This window comes from Caloenas nicobarica, chromosome 35, assembly GCF_036013445.1.
Source record: "Caloenas nicobarica isolate bCalNic1 chromosome 35, bCalNic1.hap1, whole genome shotgun sequence".
Classification (NCBI taxonomy): domain Eukaryota; kingdom Metazoa; phylum Chordata; class Aves; order Columbiformes; family Columbidae; genus Caloenas; species Caloenas nicobarica.
Genome location: NC_088279.1, coordinates 626,092 through 644,494, shown reverse-complemented (window position 1 = coordinate 644,494; position 18,403 = coordinate 626,092). Strand labels below are relative to the sequence as shown.

Genomic DNA, 18,403 nt, shown 5'->3' with positions numbered 1-18,403 from the left:
GCTTGACCCCTGCGTGACCCCTACGTGACCCCACGTGACCCAACGTGACCCCTGCGTGACCCCTGCGTGATGCTGCGTGACCCCTGCGTGACCCCACGTGACCCAACATGACCCCTGCGTGACCCCTGTGTGATGCTGCATGACCCCACGTGATGCTGCGTGACCCCCGCATGACCCCTGCATGACCCCTGCGTGACCCCTGCGTGACCCCTGCGTGACCCCCGGACTCCTGGGTTCCTCGGGGGGAGGGGGGGTCACAGCAGCTTTTATTGTCCCCGACCCCCATAAAAGCTTCGCGTCTGACCCCCCCACAAATCCCGCCTCCTTCGTGACTCCCCCCGGACGCCTGGGTCCCCTGCACCCCTTGGGGAGGGTCCCCTCCCGGACGCCTGGGTCCCCTCCCGGACGCCTGGGTCCCCTGAACCCCTTGGGAACGAGCTGCTGGAGCAGCGAAAAGGGGCCGGGGGCCTGGGGACAGCGGGGTGACCACGGGCCAGCACCGGGACCCTGTGGCCGCGGTGGCGTGGGTGACGTTTGGGCCACGAGGGGATTTGGGGCCATTTGGGCCCTGAGGGGATTTTGGGGCCACTTTGATCCCTGGGCTGATTTTTGGGGCCATTTTTCCCTGGGCTGATTTTTGGGGCCGTTTTTCCCTGGGCTGATTTGGGGCCATTTTCCCAAGGGGTGATTTTTGGGGCCATTTTCCCCTGGGGTGATTTTGGGGCCATTTTTCCCTGGGGTGATTTTGGGGCCATTTTTCTCTGGGCTGATTTTGGGGCCATTTTTCCCTGGGCTGATTTTTGGGGCCATTTTTCCCTGGGCTGATTTTTGGGACCATTTTCCCCTGGGGTGATTTTGGGGCCATTTTTCTGGGGCTGTTCCTCCCCCTTTCCCAGCGACGGGACAGGAGGAAACGGCCCCGGGGAGGTTCGGGTTGGATATCAGGGAAAAATCCTTCACGGGAAGGGGCGTCGGGCGTTGGGGCCGCCAGAAAAACGGGGGGGGGGTTTGGGGGCAGGGGGTTCTGGGGTTCGTGGGGGAGTTTTGGGGGACCCCCCCCCTCCGAACCCCCAAATTGGTCCCGTAATTGAGTCGCTGAGTTCGCTGCGTTTTGGAAACAAGGTGGGGATGGGGGGGGGTTGGGGTGTCGGGGGGAATTGGGGTGTCTGGGGGGTTTGGGGTGTCTGGGGGGTTTGGGGTGTCTGGGGGGTTTGGGGGTGTCTGGGGGGGTCTGGGAGGGGTTGGGGTGTCTGGGGGTCTTGGGGTGTCCGGGGGGGTTTGGGGGTGTCCGGGGGTTTGGGGTGTCTGGGGGTTTGGGGTGTCTGGGGGGTTTGGGGGTGTCCGGGGGTTTGGGGTGTCTGGGGGGTTTGGGGGTGTCCGGGGGGCTTTGGGGTGTCTGGGGGTTTGGGGGTGTCTGGGGGGGTCTGGGGGGGGTTGGGGTGTCTGGGGATTTGGGGTGTCCGGGGGGTTGTGGGGGGATTTAGGGTGTCTGGGGGGTTTGGGGGTGTCCGGGGGGGTTTGGGGGTGTCTGGGGGGTTTGGGGGTGTCCGGGGGGGTTTGGGGTGTCCAGGGGGGTTTGGGGTGTCTGGGGGTTTGGGGTGTCTGGGGGGTTTGGGGGTGTCCGGGGGGGTTTGGGGTGTCTGGGGGGACTTGGGGTGTCCGGGGGGGTTTGGGGGTGTCTGGGGGGGTTTGGGGTGTCTGGGGTTTGGGGTGTCTGGGGGGTTTGGGGTGTCTGGGGGGGTTTGGGGTGTCTGGGGTTTGGGGGTGTCCGGGGGTTTGGGGTGTCTGGGGATTTGGGGTGTCCGGGGGGTTGTGGGGGGATTTAGGGTGTCTGGGGGGTTTGGGGTGTCTGGGGGGGTTTGGGGTGTCTGGGGGTTTGGGGGTGTCTGGGGGGTTTGGGGTGTCTGGGGGGTTTGGGGTGTCCGGGGGGGTTTGGGGGTGTCTGGGGGGGTTTGGGGTGTCTGGGGGTTTGGGGTGTCCGGGGGGGTTTGGGGGTGTCTGGGGGGGTTTGGGGGTGTCTGGGGAATTTGGGGGTGTCCGGGGGTTTGGGGTGTCTGGGGGTGTCTGGGGGGTTGGGGGGGTTTGGGGGTCTCTGGAGGATTTGGGGTGTCCGGGGGGGTTTGGGGGTGTCTGGGGGGTTTGGGGTGTCCGGGGGGGTTTGGGGTGTCCGGGGGGGGGGGGGGGTTGAGTTGGGGGGTGGGGGGGTCGGGTGGGTTTTGGGGGGATTTGTGCAGGGGGAGTTTATGGGGGTTAAGTTGGTTTTGGGGTTCGGTGGGGGGTGGGGGTGGGTTTTGGGGTGTCCAAAGCTCCGCCCCCCTCTCTCCCCGCCCAGGTCAACGAGTGTGTGATTGGCGCAGCCCGGGCCAATGGGAAGTAGCCGCCTCGCCCCGCCCCTTCCCATTGGACCCGTTTTCTCCATTTGAATGGATTTTGTAATAAAGCTCACGCTATTGGCTGACGGCGGTCACGTGGTTCTTGTTAAATGGCGGCGTTCACGAGGCTGAGGCTCCGCTGCGCCTTGTACGGAAAATGGCGGCGCCGTCGCGGGGGCCGCTTCCGCTCGCGCCGCGCCACTTCCGGCGGGGCGGTGGCTGCGCATGCGCGGGGGGCCGTTTTTTCTTTCATTTTTTTTAACGTTTTTCTCACTGAATCGCCGGATCCCACCCCTGCCGCCTTGTTTTAATCACCGCACTGTTAACTACCGCTCATTACTGTCCATTATTCCCCGCCAACCCCCCGGCGTTGGCGCGATCGCGGCGGCGGGTCCGCCGGCCCGCCCGGGGGCGCGCTGCGCATGCGCGGACCCGCCGCGGCCCCTCCCGGCCGCCGTAGCACTGCCCCCCCCGCCGCCATCTTGCCCGCGCATGCGCAGCGCGGCCTCCCCGCCCGGTCGCCGCTCGCACCTCCCGGCGCTGAAGCAGCGGCACCGGGCCCGGCTCCGGCCTCGCCCCCCCGCCCCTTCCCGCTTCGCCGCCCGCCCCTCCGGGGTGTGCGCGGGGAGCGGGGCCGTTGTGTGGCCGCAAAACGCCGGGTCGGGGGGGGCGGGGTGGGGGGGGGGGGAGGCACCGTCACCGGCCGCGCCGCCTCCCGCCAACATGGCGGCGCTGCCCCGGATGTGAGGCGGCGCGTTGATTGGTTGAGCGGTCCCGCTTCTTCGCACCCCCCCCGCCCCGCGCCTCGCCAACCGCCTTGTACGGCATCATGGCGGCGCCCGCTGCCCCGGCGACACCGGCGGGCACTTCCGGTCCTGCGCAGTGCGCGGCGGCGCCGGGCGGCGGCGGCGGCGGCGCGAGGAGCGGCCGGAGGCGGGTGAGCAGCGGGGGCGGGGCGGGGGGCGCGGGGGGGGCGGGGGGGTCATGGTGGGTATTGGGGGGGGAGTTCACAGTGTTGGGGGGGCGGTTCCCGCTGAATATTTGGGGGGGCTGAGCTCACAGTATTGGGGGGGGGTTGAGTTCACGGTGAATATTGGGGGGGGGGAGTTCACAGTATTGGGGGGGCAGTTCATGGTGAATATTGGGGGGGGGGGGTGAGTTTATGGTGAATATTGGGGGGGCGTTGAGTTCACAGTGAATATTTGGGGGGGGTGAGTTCATGGTGAATATTGGGGTGCAGGGGGGGTTGAGTTCACAGTGAATATTGGGGGGGGGGGAGTTCACAGTATTGGGGGGGCAGTTCATGGTGAATATTGGGGGGGGGCTGAGTTCATGGTGAATATTGGGGGGGTGAGTTCACAGTGAATATTTGGGGGGGGTGAGTTCACAGTGTTGGGAGGGGGTGAGTTCACAGTGAATTTTTGGGGGGGGGTGAGTTCATGGTGAATATTGGGGTGCAGGGGGGGAGTTAACGGTGAATATTGGGGGGGTTGAGTTCACAGTGAATATTTGGGGGGGGGGTTGAGTTCACGGTGAATATTGGGGGGGGCAGTTCACAGTGAATATTGGGGGTTGAGTGTTGGGGTGCAGGGAGTTTGGAGTCCACGTTTTTGGGGCGCAGAGCGCGGGGGGGTCGGGTGATTTCCGGGGTGCTGACCCCCCCCGTGTCTCTCCCTCAGGAACCACCGCTTGGGGGGGGGGGTCCCCCAAACTCTGTGATGTCCCCGCGCCCCTGAACCCCCAAGCGGGCCATGGCCGCCCCGCCCCCCCCAGCGGCGTCATCGTGCTGGACGAGGACGATGAGGGGACCCCCCCGCCCCCCCCGCCCCCTGGGGACCCCCCCGGCCCCTCCGCCCCCCCCGGCAGCCCCGGGACCCCCCAAAGTGTGGGGCGAGGGGGGGGCGGCTACCGGGCGGAGAACGAGCGGCTGTTCGGAGAGGTGGGGGGGGTCACTGTGGGGGGGTCACTGGGGGGGTCACTGTGGGGCGGGCACTTGGGGGTCACTGTGGGGGGGTCACTGGGGCGTGCACTTGGGGGGCACTTGGGGGTCACTTGGGGGGCACTGGGGGGGGGTCATTTGGGGGTCACTGGGGCGGGGGTCACGGTGGGGGGTCACTCGGGGGGTCCCCCCAGTGTCCCCATTCCCCCGCCATGTCCCGTCCCCCCACCATGTCCCTATTCCCCCCCAGTGTCCCGTCCCCCCCCCGATGTCCCCATTCCCCCCCAGTGTCCCATTCCCCCCCATGTCCCCATTCCCCCCGCAGTGTCCCCGTCCCCCCCGATGTCGCCATCCCCCGCGATGTCCCGTCCCCCCGTGATGTCCTCATTCCCCCCCAGTGTCCCGTCCTCCCCCAGTGTCCCATTCCCCCCCATGTCCCCGTCCCCCGCAATGTCCCTATTCCCCCCCCGATGTCCCTATTCCCCCCCATGTCCCCATTCCCCCCCAATGTCCTGTCCCCCCGTGATGTCCCCATTCCCCCCCAGTGTCCCATCCTCCCCCCGTGTCCCCCATGTCCCCATTCCCCCCCCTGATGTCCCCATTCCTCCCCAGTGTCCCGTCCTCCCCCAGTGTCCCCGTCCCCCGCAATGTCCCCATTCCCCCCGCAGTGTCCCTGTCCCCCCCGATGTCCCATTCCCCCCAGTGTCCCCATTCCCCCCCAGTGTCCCCATTCCCCCCCAGTGTCCCCATTCCCCCCCGATGTCCCCATTCCCCCCCGATGTCCCGTCCCCCCACTGTCCCCGTCCCCCTGACCGCTGTCCCCGCAGTTCCTGGACCTCTGCGCCCGCCTGACCGAGGAGCACCCCGAGGTCGTCCCGTTCCTCTCGGGCCGCCACCAAAAAGCCGCCCCCGACTTTCTGGCCTCGGCCGAATTCCGCAACATCCTGAGCCGCTGCCTGAGCCGCGTGCGCGCGCGCCGCAACAAGGTCTACGTCTACATCAACGAGCTGTGCACCGTGCTCAAGGCCCACACGCTGCGCCGCAAGGTCCCGCTGCTCGCCGCCCCCTCCTCGCCGGCCTCCCCGCGCCCCCCGGCGTCCCCGCAGCCGCCGGCGTCCCCCCCGAGCGCCGCCGCCGCCGCCTCGTCCTCCCCGCGCCCCCCCGGCGGCTCCAAGCGCCAGATCCGCTACCTGGAGAACCTGCTCCGCGTCTACACGGGCGAGATCCGGCGGCTGCAGGAGCGCGAGCTGGACCTGGCCGAGCTGGACAGCGCGGACTCCACGTACCTGCAGGAGAGCCGGCTCAAGCGCAAGATGATGCGCATCTTCGAGCGGCTGTGCCAGCTCAAGCGCTGCAGCAGCCTGACCGGCCGCGTCATCGAGCAGCGCATCCACTACCGCGGCACCCGCTACCCCGAGGTGAACCGGCGCATCGAGCGCTTCATCAACCGCCCCGACGCCTTCCCCGACTACGGCGACATCCTCAAGGTGATCCAGAAGGCCAGCGCGCGGCACGGGCTGGGGCTGGCGCCGCGGCAGATGGAGAGCATGGCGCAGGACGCCTTCCGCGAGGTGGGGAACCGCCTGCAGGAGCGCAGGCACCTCGACCTGGTCTACAACTTCGGCAGCCACCTCACAGACCAGTATCGGCCGGGTGAGGGGGTGGTGGAGCCCGCAGGGGGGTGGTGGAGCCTGCGGGGGGGTGGTGGAGCCCGTGGGGTGGTGGTGGAATCTATGGGGTGGTGTTGGAATCTATGGGGTGGTGGTGGAGCCCGTGGGGTGGTGGTGGAGCCCACGGGGTGGTGGTGGAGCCCACGGGGTGGTGGTGGAATCCATGGGGTGGTGATGGAATCCATGGTAGGGCGATGGGGCTGAGAAATGGGTGCTGGAGCCCATGGGGTGGTGATGGAGCCCATGGGGTGGTGATGGAGCCCGTGGGGTGGTAGTGGAGCCCATGGTGGGTGCTGGAGCTCACGGGGTGGTGATGGAGCCCGTGGCGGGGTGGTGGAGCCCATGGGGTGGTGGAGCTCACAGGGCGGTGATGGAGCCCATGGGGTGGTGGCGGAATCCATGGGGTGGCGATGGAATCCATGGTAGGGCGATGGGGCTGAGAAATGGGTGGTGGAGCCCATGGGGGGGTGGTGGAGCCCATGGTGGGTGCTGGAGCTCATGGGGAACTGGTGGGACTAGTGGCACCATCTCAGGGGGGTTGGTGCCGCTGCCACCCCCCATGTCCCCCTCACCCCCCATGTCCCCCTCACCCCCCATGTCCCCCTTCCCCCCCCGTCCCCCTTCGCCCCCCGTGTCCCCCGTGTCCCCAATGTCCCCGTGTCCCCGCAGGGACCGACCCCGCCCTGGGCGACCCCGTCCTGGCCAAGCGGCTGCGCCGGAACCGCTGGGTGGCCCTGACGCGCCTGGACGGCGTCATCGCGCATTTCGCGCAGCTGCAGGACGAGAGCGAGGAGGAGGAGCGGGGGCGGCGGCGGGGGGCGCGGCAGAGGGGACCCCCCGGGACCCCCCCGGTGAGCGGGGACACCGGGACACGGGCCGGGGAGGGGGCCGGGGCGGGGGCAAGGCCCAAGTCCAGGCCTGGGTCAAGATCAGGGTCCAGGTCAAGCTCCAGGTCCAGGTCAAGATCAAGGCCCAAGTCCAGGCCTGGGTCAAGATCAGGGTCCAGGTCAAGACCTGGGTCCAGGTTAAGGCCAAGGTCAAGTTCAAGGTCCAGGTCAAGGTCTGGGTCAAGATCAGGGTCCAGGTCAAGACCCAGGTCCAGGTTAAGGCCAAGGTCAAGTTCAAGGTCCAGGTCAAGGTCTGGGTCAAGATCAGGGTCCAGGTCAAGACCCAGGTCCAGGTTAAGGCCAAGGTCAAGATCAAGGCCTGGGTCAAGATCAGGGTCCAGGTCAAGCTCCAGGCCAAGGTCAGGGCCCAAGTCAAGGTCAAGGTCCAAGTCCAGGCCTGGGTCAAGATCAGGGTCCAGGTCAAGCTCCAGGCCAAGGTCAGGGCCCAAGTCAAGGTCAAGGTCCAAGTCCAGGCCTGGGTCAAGATCAGGGTCCAGGTCAAGACCCAGGTCCAGGTTAAGGCCAAGGTCAAGACCCGGGTCCAGGTCAAGGCTGAGGTCAAGATCAAGGCCCAGGTCAAGGTCTGGGTCAAGATCAGGGTCCAGGTCAAGGCTGAGGCGCAGGTCAAGTTCAAGGACGAAGCTGCTTTCATCCCGCAGAGGACGGCGGAGGCGTCGGGGAAGCAGCAGGAGGAGGAGGAAGACGAAGAGTCGGAGGAAGATGATGAGGAACAGGACGAGGACGAAGACGAGGAGGACGAGGAGGAGGACGAGGACGAGGAGCAGGAGGAGGAGGAGGAGGAGGCCCGGGAGCAGCGCGGGGCCGAAGGCCGCGGAGCCGCCGCGCAGGGTGGGTGACCGGCTGACGCGGGGGTGGCACGCGGGGGGGTCCCCCGCCCCTCACCCCCCCAATGTGTGTGTCCCCCACCCCGTCCAAAGGTGCCGCGTGGTCCCCGCCCCCCCCCGCGGAGGAGGAGGAGGAGGAGAAGGGGAGGAAGGAGCCGCCCGAGCTCTTCGTGCTGGAGATCGAGACGTGTCCCGTGGAGACCCCCCCGCCCCTCCCCAGCCCCCCCAAAACCGCCCCCCCCTCCCCGCAGCCCTCCGAGCCCCCCCCGCCCCCCCCCGCCTGCTCCCGGCTCCACCCGCAGTGCGACACGGAGGGGGGGGGCGGGGGGGTCCCCCCGCTTTGGGGTGTCCCCCCCCACAAAGGGAAGCGCCCCCTGACCCCCCCGGACAACCCGCAGCCCTTGGAGAACGGGGGGGCCGGGGGGGGAGGAGGGGAGGGGGGGGGCATCAGCTCCACCAGTTTGAACGGGGGCACCGAGACCCCCCCCCGGAAACGGAGCTGCCTGGACCCCCCACGGGGGGGCAGGTACGGGGGGGGTTGGGGGGGGTCACGGGGTCCTGGGGGGGGAATGGGGGCTGGGGGCGGGATGAGGAGTCCGGTGGGGGGAGTTGGCGATCCTGGGGGTGCTAAATGGGTTGGGGGGGGTAATGTGGTCATGGGGATAAATGGGGTCCTGGGGGGGGGGAATGAGGTCTGGGGGGCCGTGGGGGGATCCTGGGAGGGTAATGGGGTCGGGGGGGGGTAATAGGGGCCGGGGGGGCAGGATTTGGGTGGGGGGGGGTAAAATGGGGTCGGGGCGGGGAGTTGGGGGGTCCTGGGGTGGGGGTAACGTGGTCATGGGGGGTCAATGGGGGCCGGGAGGGGCAGTAATTTGGGGTGTTCGCCCCCAGCCCCCCCCTGGGCTTGGAGGAGCAGCAGCCGGGGGGGGGGCCCGGGGGGCTGAGCCCCCTCCCCCCCCGCAGCCCCCTCCCCGATTCCACCCGGGCCGACTCCCCCGGGAGGGACCTGGTGAGCAGCTCCCAGGGGAGCCCCCCCCGGGACCCCCCCCCGGGCAGCCCCCCCCCGGCCCCCAAGGTCTGCAAGGTGAGGGGGCACCCGGGGGGGTCTCTGGGGGGGGGGGGTCCCAGTACTGCTGGGGGGGTCTGGGGGGCCCTAAAATGCCCCAGGGGGTTCATCGGGGGGGTCCCTGTCCTGGTCGTGGGGCTGCCTGTGGTTGGGGGGGGGTCTCTGGGGGGGGTCCCTGTACTTCTGAGAGGGTCCTGGGGGGTCCCTGTCCTGCTCTGGGGGGGACCCTTGTCTTGTTGGGGGGGCCCCCTGCCCTGGGAGTCCCTAAAATGCCCTGGGGGGGTCCATGTCCTGCTCTGGGGGGGTCCCTGTGTTTTGGGGGGGGTCCCTGTTGTCTCCCCGGGTGGTTTTGGGGGGTCCCTGTCCAGCTGGGGGGGGGTCCCTGTTGTGTCCCCGGGGGGTTTTGGGGGGTCTCACCCCACGTGACCCCCCCCGGGCTTTGGGGACCCCCCCGTGTCCCCCCCCAGACCAGCGTGGCGACCCAGTGCGACCCGGAGGAGATCATCGTGCTGTCGGACTCGGACTGACCCCGCCCCCTTGCCGGGCGGCCACGCCCCCTTTTCGGGCTGGCCCCGCCCACTCCCTCCGCTCGGCCCCGCCCACACCCAATAAACCCCGTTTTTCTTACCGCGGTGCCTTTAAGAGCCTCGGGGTGGGCGGGGCCTCAAGGGGGCGGAGCGATAGTGACTCGGAGGGGCGGGGCCGATCAGGGGGCGGGGCCTCGGGGGACGCGGCGCTTTGAAGGCGGGAGGGGGCGGGGCCGGGGAGGGCGGGGGCCCGGGGGGGGGCGTGGCCAAGGAGGGCGTGGCCGGGGGCGTGGCCTCGCGGGGAGCCCAAGATGGCGGCGGCGCGCTGAGCCCGGAGCGGGTGAGCGGGGGGCGGGGCGGGGGCGGGGCCGGGGGGGCGGGGGGGGTGGGGAACCTATAGGGGCTATAGGGGTGGGGGGGGTGGCGGCCATAGGGGGAGCGCAGGGAGCTCATGGGGGCACGGGGGCCGTACGGGAGCCTATAGGGGCCGGCGCTATAGGGGGTGTATAGGGGAGCCTATAGGGGCCGGCGCTATACGGGGTGTATAGGGGAGCCTATAGGGGCCGGCGCTATAGGGGGTGCATAGGGGAGCCTATAGGGGCCGGCGCTATACGGGGTGTATAGGGGAGCCTATAGGGGCCGGCGCTATAGGGGGTGTATAGGGGAGCCTATAGGGGCGTGCAGGGGCCGGCGCTATAGGGGGTGTATAGGGGAGCCTATAGGGGCCGGCGCTATAGGGGGTGTATAGGGGAGCCTATAGGGGCTGGGCTCGGGAAGGTATGTGGGGGCTATAGGGGGTTTGGGGGCCGTAAGGGGGTGCATGGTGGGTGTAGCGGAGTCCATAGGGGCCGCGGTGTGGGGGCTGTAGGGGCGGGCGGTATGGAGGAGCCTATAGGGGTCCAATGGTGTAGAGATCAGGGTAGAAAAGCTATAGGGGGGTGTGTAGGGGCTCTGGAAGGGCTGTAGGTGCCCGGGGTGGGGGGGCTATAGGGGCTGGTGCTATAGCGGGTGTTGAGGGGAGTCTGTAGGGGCGGGAGCTATAGGCACAGGGGTATAAGAGCTATAGGGGAGTGTGTAGGGGTCTGGCCTATAGGGACTGGGGGTATAGAAGAGTCTATGGGGCCTGAGGCTGCAGCACCTGGCACTGTCGGGGGGGTATAGGGGCTATAGGGGTGAGGGGAGGCTATAGGCGCTGGGGCTATAGGGACCAGGGGTACGGGGGCTACAGGGAGTGTGGTATGGGGGCTATAGGGGCTATGGGGGCTATAGGGGCCATGGGGTCTATAGGGGCTATGGGGGCTATAGGGGCCGTGAGGGCTATGGGGGCTATAGGGGCCATGGGGTCTATAGGGGCCGTGGGGGCTATAGGGGCTGTGGGGTCTATAGGGGCTATGGGGTCTATAGGGGCCATGGGGTCTATAGGGGCCGCGGGGTCTATAGGGGCCATGGGGGCTATAGGGGCTGTGGGATCTATAGGGGCCATGGGGGCTCTAGGGGCTGTGGGGTCTATAGGGGCTGTGGGGTCTATAGGGGCCATGGGGGCTCTAGGGGCTGTGGGGTCTATAGGGGCTGTGGGGGCTATAGGGGCTATGGGGGCTATAGGGGCCGTGGGGGCTATAGGGGCCGTGGGGTCTATAGGGGCCATGGGGGCTATAGGGGCCATGGGGTCTATAGGGGCCGTGGGGGCTATAGGGGCTGTGGGGTCTATAGGGGCCATGGGGGCTATAGGGGCCATGGGGTCTATAGGGGCTATGGGGGCTATAGGGGCCATGGGGGCTATAGGGGCTGTGGGGTCTATAGGGGCTATGGGGGCTATAGGGGCCGTGGGGGCTATAGGGGCCGTTGGGTCTATAGGGGCTATGGGGGCTATAGGGGCCGTGGGGGCTATAGGGGCTATGGGGGCTATAGGGGCCGTGGGGGCTATAGGGGCTATATAGGGGCTGGGGGTGGTGCTGGGTTTGGGAGCAGATTAAGGAGGTTTTGGGGCAGATTTGAAGGGGTTTGGTGGGGGGGCAGAGCTGAGGGATTCGGGGCCGGTTCGGGGCAGAACTCGGGGGTTCGGGGCAGAACTCGGAGGTTTTAGAGCCGCTTTGGGGCAGAATGAAGGGGTTTGGAGCCACTTCGGGTCGGAACCCGCTGGTTTTGGGCCAGTTTGGGTCAGAACTTGGGGTTTTGGAGCCACTTTGGGTCAGAACTCAGGGTTTTGGTGCCAGTTTGGGTTCAGAATTAAGGGTTTTGGTGCCATTTTGGGTCAGAACTTGGGGGTTTTGGGGCCACTTTGGGTCAGAATTAAGGGGCTTAGAGCCACTTTGGGTCAGAATTAAAGGGTTTGGAATCAGTTCATTTCAGAACTCGGGGGTTTTGGTGCCAGTTTGGGTCAGAACTCGGGGGTTTTAGAGCCACTCTGGGTTAGAACCCAGGGTTTTGGAGCCACTTTGGGTCAGAACTTGGGGTTTTGGAGCCACTTTGGGTCAGAACTCGGGGTTTTGGTGCCACTTTGGGTCAGAATTAAGGGGTTTGGTGACACTTTAGGTCGGAACTTGGGGTTTTGGTGCCATTTCAGGTCAGAACCCGCTGTTTTGGCGCCCATTCGGTGTTCAGTTTGGGTCAAAATTAAGGGTTCTGGTGCCGGTTTGGGTCAGAACCCGCTGGTTTGGGGCCACTCTGGGTCAGAACTCAGGGGTTTGGTGCCAGTTCGGGTCAGAACTTGGGGGTCAAGATCAAGGCCGGGGTCAAGGTCAGGGTCCAGGTCAAGGCCGGGGTCAAGGTCAGGGTCCAGGTCGTGGCCGGGGTCAAGGCCGGGGTCAAGGCCGGGGTCAAGGTCAGGGTCCAGGTCGCGGCCGGGGTCAAGATCAGGGTCCAGGTCGCGGCCGGGGTCACGGCCGGGGTCAAGGTCAGGGTCCAGCTCGCGGCCGGGGTCAAGGTCAGGGTCCAGGTCGCGTCTGGGGTCAAGGCCGGGGTCAAGGTCAGGGTCCAGGTCAAGGCCGGGGTCAAGGCCGGGGTCCAGGTCGCATCCGGGGTCAAGGCCGGGGTCAAGGTCAGGGTCCAGGTCGCGGCCGGGGTCAAGGCCGGGGTCAAGGTCAGGGTCCAGGTCGCATCCGGGGTCAAGGCCGGGGTCAAGGTCAGGGTCCAGGTCGCGGCCGAGGCGCAGGTCAAGCTCCGCGTCCCCCGTCTCCGCAGAGCGGCCGCCATGGAGGCCCCGAGCGGCGGCCCCGGGCTGGTGCACGTGGATTTCCCCGAGATCCCCGGCGCCCTCCTGGCCAAGCTGAACCGGCAGCGCGTGGAGGGGACGCTGTGCGACGTGTCCATCCACGTGCAGGGCCGCGTGTTCCGCGCGCACCGCGCCGTGCTGGCCGCCTCCTCGCCCTTCTTCCACGACCAGGTGCTGCTCAAGAACATGACGACCATCGTGCTGCCCAGCGTCATGGACCCCGGCGCCTTCGAGACCGTGCTGGGCTCGGCTTACACGGGCCGGCTCTCCATGGCGCCGGGGGAGATCGTCAACTTCCTGACGGTGGGGAGCGTCCTGCAGATGTGGCACATCGTGGACAAGTGCACCGAGCTGCTCAAGGAGGGACGCGGGGCGGCGTCGTCGGCAGGGTCGTCGGCGTCGTCGGCAGGATCGTCGTCCTCGTCGCTCCGCGCCCACTCCAGCCGCACCAGCGACAACCAGTCCCCCAGCAGCAGCAGCTACTTCAGCCCCCGCGACGCGGCCGAGGGGCCCGAGCCCCCCAAGTTCGCCCCCCGCGGGGCCCCCGAGGAGGCGGCGAAGGCCGGGGGGGACCTGCCGGAGGATGAGGACGGCGACGCCGCCCGGCGCCCGCTCTACGTGCGGCCCAGCATCGTCCCGCAGAAGCAGTGGGTGTACGTGAAGCAGGAGTGGCTGCAGGAGGACCTGGTGCTGACCTGCGAGGAGGACGAGGACCCGGCGGAGGGTCCGGCCCGCGGCGCCGGCGGCTCCTCGTGCGCCCCCCCCCCCGAGAAACTGGAGGAGCAGGTGAACTTCTGCGAGTCCTCCGAGGATTTCCCGTCGCCCTACGAGGGGCTGGAGGAGCCCGGCGCCTTCGCGGCGCCGCGGCCGCTGCTCCCCATGGACATGCAGGGCAACCAGGTGCTGGTGCTGCCGCCGGCGGGCGCGGTGGAGCACGGCGCGGTGCCGCTGGCGGGCTCGGCGCCCGACGGCAACAAGATCTTCATGTGCCACTGCGGCAAAGCCTTCTCGCACAAGAGCATGCGCGACCGGCACGTGAACATGCACCTGAACCTGCGGCCCTTCGGCTGCCCCGTGTGCGGCAAGAAGTTCAAGATGAAGCACCACCTGACCGAGCACATGAAGACGCACACGGGGCTCAAGCCCTACGCCTGCGACGCCTGCGCCAAGAAGTTCATGTGGCGCGACAGCTTCATGCGCCACAAGGGCCACTGCGAGCGGCGGCACCGCGGCGGGGGAGCCGGGACCCCCCGGGGGGGCGGGGGGGGCGACTGGGGGGCGGGGGGGGGCGGGGGGAGGGGCTGGGGGGGGGGAGGGGTGAGGGGGCGGGGCCAGATGTGGGGTCCCGGCACAGCTGGGTGTTTGGTGCGTGGGTCCCGGCACATCTGGGCACTGAGGGCCCAATAACCAGATGTGGGGGTCCCGGCACAGCTGGGTGTTGGATGGTTGGGGCTTCTGTTTCCCCCCCCGGAGAAACAGGGGCTCCTCGTGCCCAGATGTGGGGGTCCCGGCACAGCTGGGTGTTTGGTGCGTGGGTCCCAGCACATCTGGGCACTGAGGGCCCAATAACCAGATGTGGAGGTCCCAGCACATCTGGGTGTTTGGTGCATGGCTCCCGGCACATCTGGGCACTGAGGTCCCGTTACACCAGATGTGGGATCCCAGCACATCTGGATGTTCAGTGCTTGAGTCCCGTTACACCCAGATGTTCGCGTCCCACCACATCTGGACATCCAGCTCCCACCCCACCTGGACAGGTGGGCCCTGTCCCCCCACCCCCGGACAACTGGGGCTCATCACACCCTGATTTTTGGGGGGGGGGGGGGGGGGTCCCACCACATCTGGATACTTGATGCTTGGATCCTCCCCCCGACGTTTGATGCTCGGCTCCCGTCACATTTGGGCGCTGAGGTCCCATCGCACCCAGATGTTGGGGTCCCACCCTATTTGGCCACCCAGGCCCCGCCCCTCCCGGACACCTGGGTCCCCCCCCAAAGACACTCGCCCCCCGGTGTCCCCTCCGGGTCCCCCGCTGTGTGCCCCCCGTTGCTGTTGTGTGTGGTCGGTGCTGCGCTGGGAACTGTCCCTGTGTCCCCCCGTGTCCCCCTCACCCCCCCCACCCGTGTCACCGCCCGGACTCCTGGGGTTGGGGGGGAATGTCCCTTTCGCCCCCCCCCCCTTTTTATTTTTTTTTTTTTTTTTTTTTTTTGTAATTTGAGTCGATTTTGTGGCTTTTTTTAACGTCGATAAATATTCACTGGTCCGGGTCGGCCTGATGGGGGCGGGGCCGGGGGGGGGGGCGGGGCTTGGGGAGAGGGGGCGGGGCAAAGGGGCAAAGGGGCGGGGCTTGGGGCGGGGGCCACTGGGGTTGGTGGGTGAGAACGGGGGGACCCGGGACCCCCAAACCCCCATGGGATCCCAAAAACGCCCGAGACCCCCAAACCCCCCCCGGGATCCCCAAAAACCCCCGGGACCCCCAAACCCCCGGGACCCCCAAACCCCCCGGGGACCCCCAAAAACCCCCGGGACCCCCAAACCCCCCCGGGGACCCCCAGCCTCTCCAGGACCCCAAACCCTCGGGAGCCCCCAAACCCCCTGGGGACCCTCCAGCCCCCCGGGGACCCCCAAACCCCGGGGACCCCCAAACCCCTCGGGGATCCCCAAAAACCCCCGGGACCCCCAAACCCCGGGGACCCCCAAACCCCCCCGGGGACCCCAGCCTCTCCAGGACCCCAAACCCCTGGGACCCCCAAACCCCCCGGGGATCCCCAAACCCCCCGGGAACCCCCAGCCTCTCCGGGACCCCAAACCCTCGGGAGCCCCCAAATCCCCCAGGGACCCCCAAACCGCCCGGGGACCCCCAAAAACCCCTGGGACCCCCAAACCCCCCGGGGACCCCCAAACCCCCGGGACCCCCAAACCCCCCGGGCATCTCCAAAAACCCCCGGGACCCCTAAACCCCTGGGACCCCCAAACCCCCCGGGGATCCCCAGCCTCTCCGGGACCCCAAACCCTCGGGAGCCCCCAAACCCCCTGGGGACCCTCCAGCCCCCCGGGGACCCCCAAACCCCGGGGACCCCCAAACCCCTCGGGGATCCCCAAAAACCCCCGGGACCCCCAAACCCCGGGGACCCCCAAACCCCCCCGGGGACCCCAGCCTCTCCAGGACCCCAAACCCCTGGGACCCCCAAACCCCCCGGGGATCCCCAAACCCCCCGGGAACCCCCAGCCTCTCCGGGACCCCAAACCCTCGGGAGCCCCCAAATCCCCCAGGGACCCCCAAACCGCCCGGGGACCCCCAAATCCCCTGGGGACCCCCAAGCCCCCCGGGACCCCCAAGACCACATCCCCCCCCCCCCGCCCCGCCCCTTATAGCCCCGGAAGCCCCGCCCCCAGAAGCCCCACCCTCCCAAGCCCCGCCCCCTGTGGGCGTGTCTACAAGACCATCCGAGTTTATTAAAGGCTCCGCGGGCCCGGGGGGGGTTTGGAGCCAGCCCAGACCCCCGGGGGCCGCCCGCGGGGGCGATTGTCGGGGCTGCACCGGGACGGGGGCACCGGAACGGGGGGGGCACCGGGGGGGGGGCACCGGGGGGGCTGCACCGGGGGGGGGCACCGGGGGGGGGGGGCACCGGGGGGGGCACCGGGGGGGCTGCACCGGGGGGAGGGCACCGGGGGGGGCACCGGGGGGGGGCACCGGGGGAGGCACTGAGGGGTGTGGGGGGGGGGGCACCGGGGTTGGGGCACCGGGGGGGCATCGGGAGCTGCGAAATGGGGGCTGGGGGGGGAAGGTCCCGGTGCATTCGGGTTGGGGGTGAATGGGGGGGCCGGTACATTGGGGGGCGCCGGAGGGGTCGTGGTGTATTGGGGGGGGGGGGGGGGGGGAGTTGAAAGTGGGGGGGTCGTGGTGAATGGGGGGGGTCCCCGTGTGTTGGGGGTGTCCCAGGGAACGGGGATCCCGGTGCAATGGGGGGGTCCCGGTGCAATGGGGGGGTCCCGGTGCGGGGGGGTCCCGGTGAGGGGGGTCCCAGTGCAATGGGGGGGGGGGTCCCAATGCACTGGGGGTCCCGGTTGGGGGGGTCCCGGCTGATGCACGAAGCGCCCCCCGCGGTGCCCCTTGTCCGGGGGGGGGGGGGGGGGGACACAGGTGACACCGGGGCTGGTGACACGTGTTGGGGGGGGGACAAGGGACAATGTGTGGGGACACCCCGGTGACATCGCACGGGGACACCCCCAGGCACGCGGGGACACCCCGGTGACGTTGCACGAGGCTGCTGGTGCACAGGGCGGCCCCCCCCCCCCCCGCCCCGCGTGTGCAAGAGGCCGCTGGTGCACGGGGACACCCCGGGGACACCCCGGGGACACCCTGGGGACACCCGGTGCACGGTGACACGCGGATCCTGGTGCGAGGCCGCGCACGACGGAGCTGGACATGCAAAGGGGGGGGGGGGAGTGTCCTGCGGCTCCTGGTGCACGACTTGGGGGGGCGATGGACGAGATGATGCACAAGAGAAAAAAAAAAAAAAAAAAGGGGGGGTTGTGGGGGGGCTGTTGCACGGGGGGGGCGTCGCACGGGGAGCTCCGGTCCTGATGCACGAGGAGGGAGGTGATGCACGAGGAAAAGTCCGGTCCCTGTGCACGAGGAAGGCGGGAGCGTGAATGCACGAGGAGGGGGATGCACGAGGAAGGTTCCGGTCCCTTTGCACGGGGGTGGGGGGGGCGGCGCACGAGGAGCCGCCGCTCGGTGACGTGATCACGAGGAGGTCGGGGCTCGGTGCGCAAGCGGGTGGGTGATGCACGAGGAGCTGGTTGGTGCACGAGGGGCAGGTCCTGGTGCACGGGGGGTGATGCACGGGGGCGGGGTGGGGGGGCGGGTCCTGGTGCACAGGGACGTGATGCCCGAGGTCCTGGAGCACAAAGCGCTGTTGCACGAGGCCGCCCCGATCCCGTCGCACGAGGCCACCGTGATCCTGATGCACAAGGTGGGGCGGGGGGGCGCGTGTGTGTGCCCCCCGCCCCCACCGGGGCTTGTTGCACGAGGAGCTGGTGCAGGAGGCCTCCCTGCCCCCCCCTTGCACGAGGAGCCTTTGCACGTCGAGCTCCTCGTTCCCATCGCACAAGCAGCTGTCGCACGAGGCTCCCCCCCCGCAGTCCTGGTGCACGACGAGCTGTTTGCACGAGGCCGCCTGCTCCCCTTGGCTGAGAGGCCGTCGCACGAGGAGCTGCCACACAAGGCGCCTTTGCACGAGAGCTCCCCTGCTCCTCTTGCACAACGAGCCCTCGTACAAGGTCCCCTCGCTACTGCTGCACAAGGATCCGTTGCACGAGGAGCGGCGCTTGCACAAGTCCTCCTTGCCCCTCTTGCACAAGGAGCCCTTGCACAAGCCCCCCCGCGGCCGCGCCACACAAGCAGCCCCCACACAAGGCCTCCTTGCTCCTGTCACACGAGGAGCCCTCGCACAAGAGCCCCTTGCACGAGCAGCCTTTGCATGAGCCCTTGCATAAGAATCCCTTGCACGAGGAGCCCTTGCACAAGAACCCCTTGCACGAGCAGCCTTTGCACGAGGAGCCCTTGCACGAGCAGCCCTTGCACGAGGATCCCTTGCACAAGAACCCCTTGCACGAGCAGCCTTTGCACAAGGAGCCTTTGCACGAGGAGCCCTTGCACGAGCAGCCTTTGCACGAGGATCCCTTGCACAAGAACCCCTTGCACGAGCAGCCTTTGCACGAGGAGCCCTTGCACGAGCAGCCTTTGCACAAGGAGCCTTTGCACGAGGAGCCCTTGCACGAGCAGCCTTTGCACGAGCAGCCCTTGCACGAGCAGCCTTTGCACAAGGAGCCCTTGCACGAGGAGCCTTTGCACGAGGAGCCGCCCTTGCACGAGCAGCT

At 68.4% G+C, this 18,403-nt stretch overlaps 2 protein-coding genes across 2 annotated transcripts; both read left to right on the top strand.

The window, feature by feature from the left end:
- Window positions 1-2,864: 2,864 nt before the first annotated feature.
- Window positions 2,865-9,407, top strand: DAXX (death domain associated protein). The gene is made up of 9 exons (XM_065654726.1): window positions 2,865-3,000; window positions 3,142-3,309; window positions 4,052-4,311; window positions 5,139-5,964; window positions 6,651-6,832; window positions 7,528-7,717; window positions 7,807-8,239; window positions 8,605-8,797; window positions 9,247-9,407. Exons 1-9 carry the CDS (start codon window positions 2,865-2,867, stop codon window positions 9,304-9,306), a joined length of 2,448 nt encoding a protein of 815 aa, XP_065510798.1. The 3' UTR covers window positions 9,307-9,407.
- Window positions 9,408-9,587: 180 nt separating this feature from the next.
- On the top strand, window positions 9,588-13,924 carry ZBTB22 (zinc finger and BTB domain containing 22). The gene is made up of 2 exons (XM_065654725.1): window positions 9,588-9,646; window positions 12,487-13,924. Exon 2 carries the CDS (start codon window positions 12,497-12,499, stop codon window positions 13,922-13,924), a length of 1,428 nt encoding a protein of 475 aa, XP_065510797.1. The 5' UTR covers window positions 9,588-9,646; window positions 12,487-12,496.
- The last annotated feature ends 4,479 nt before the right edge of the window (window positions 13,925-18,403 follow it).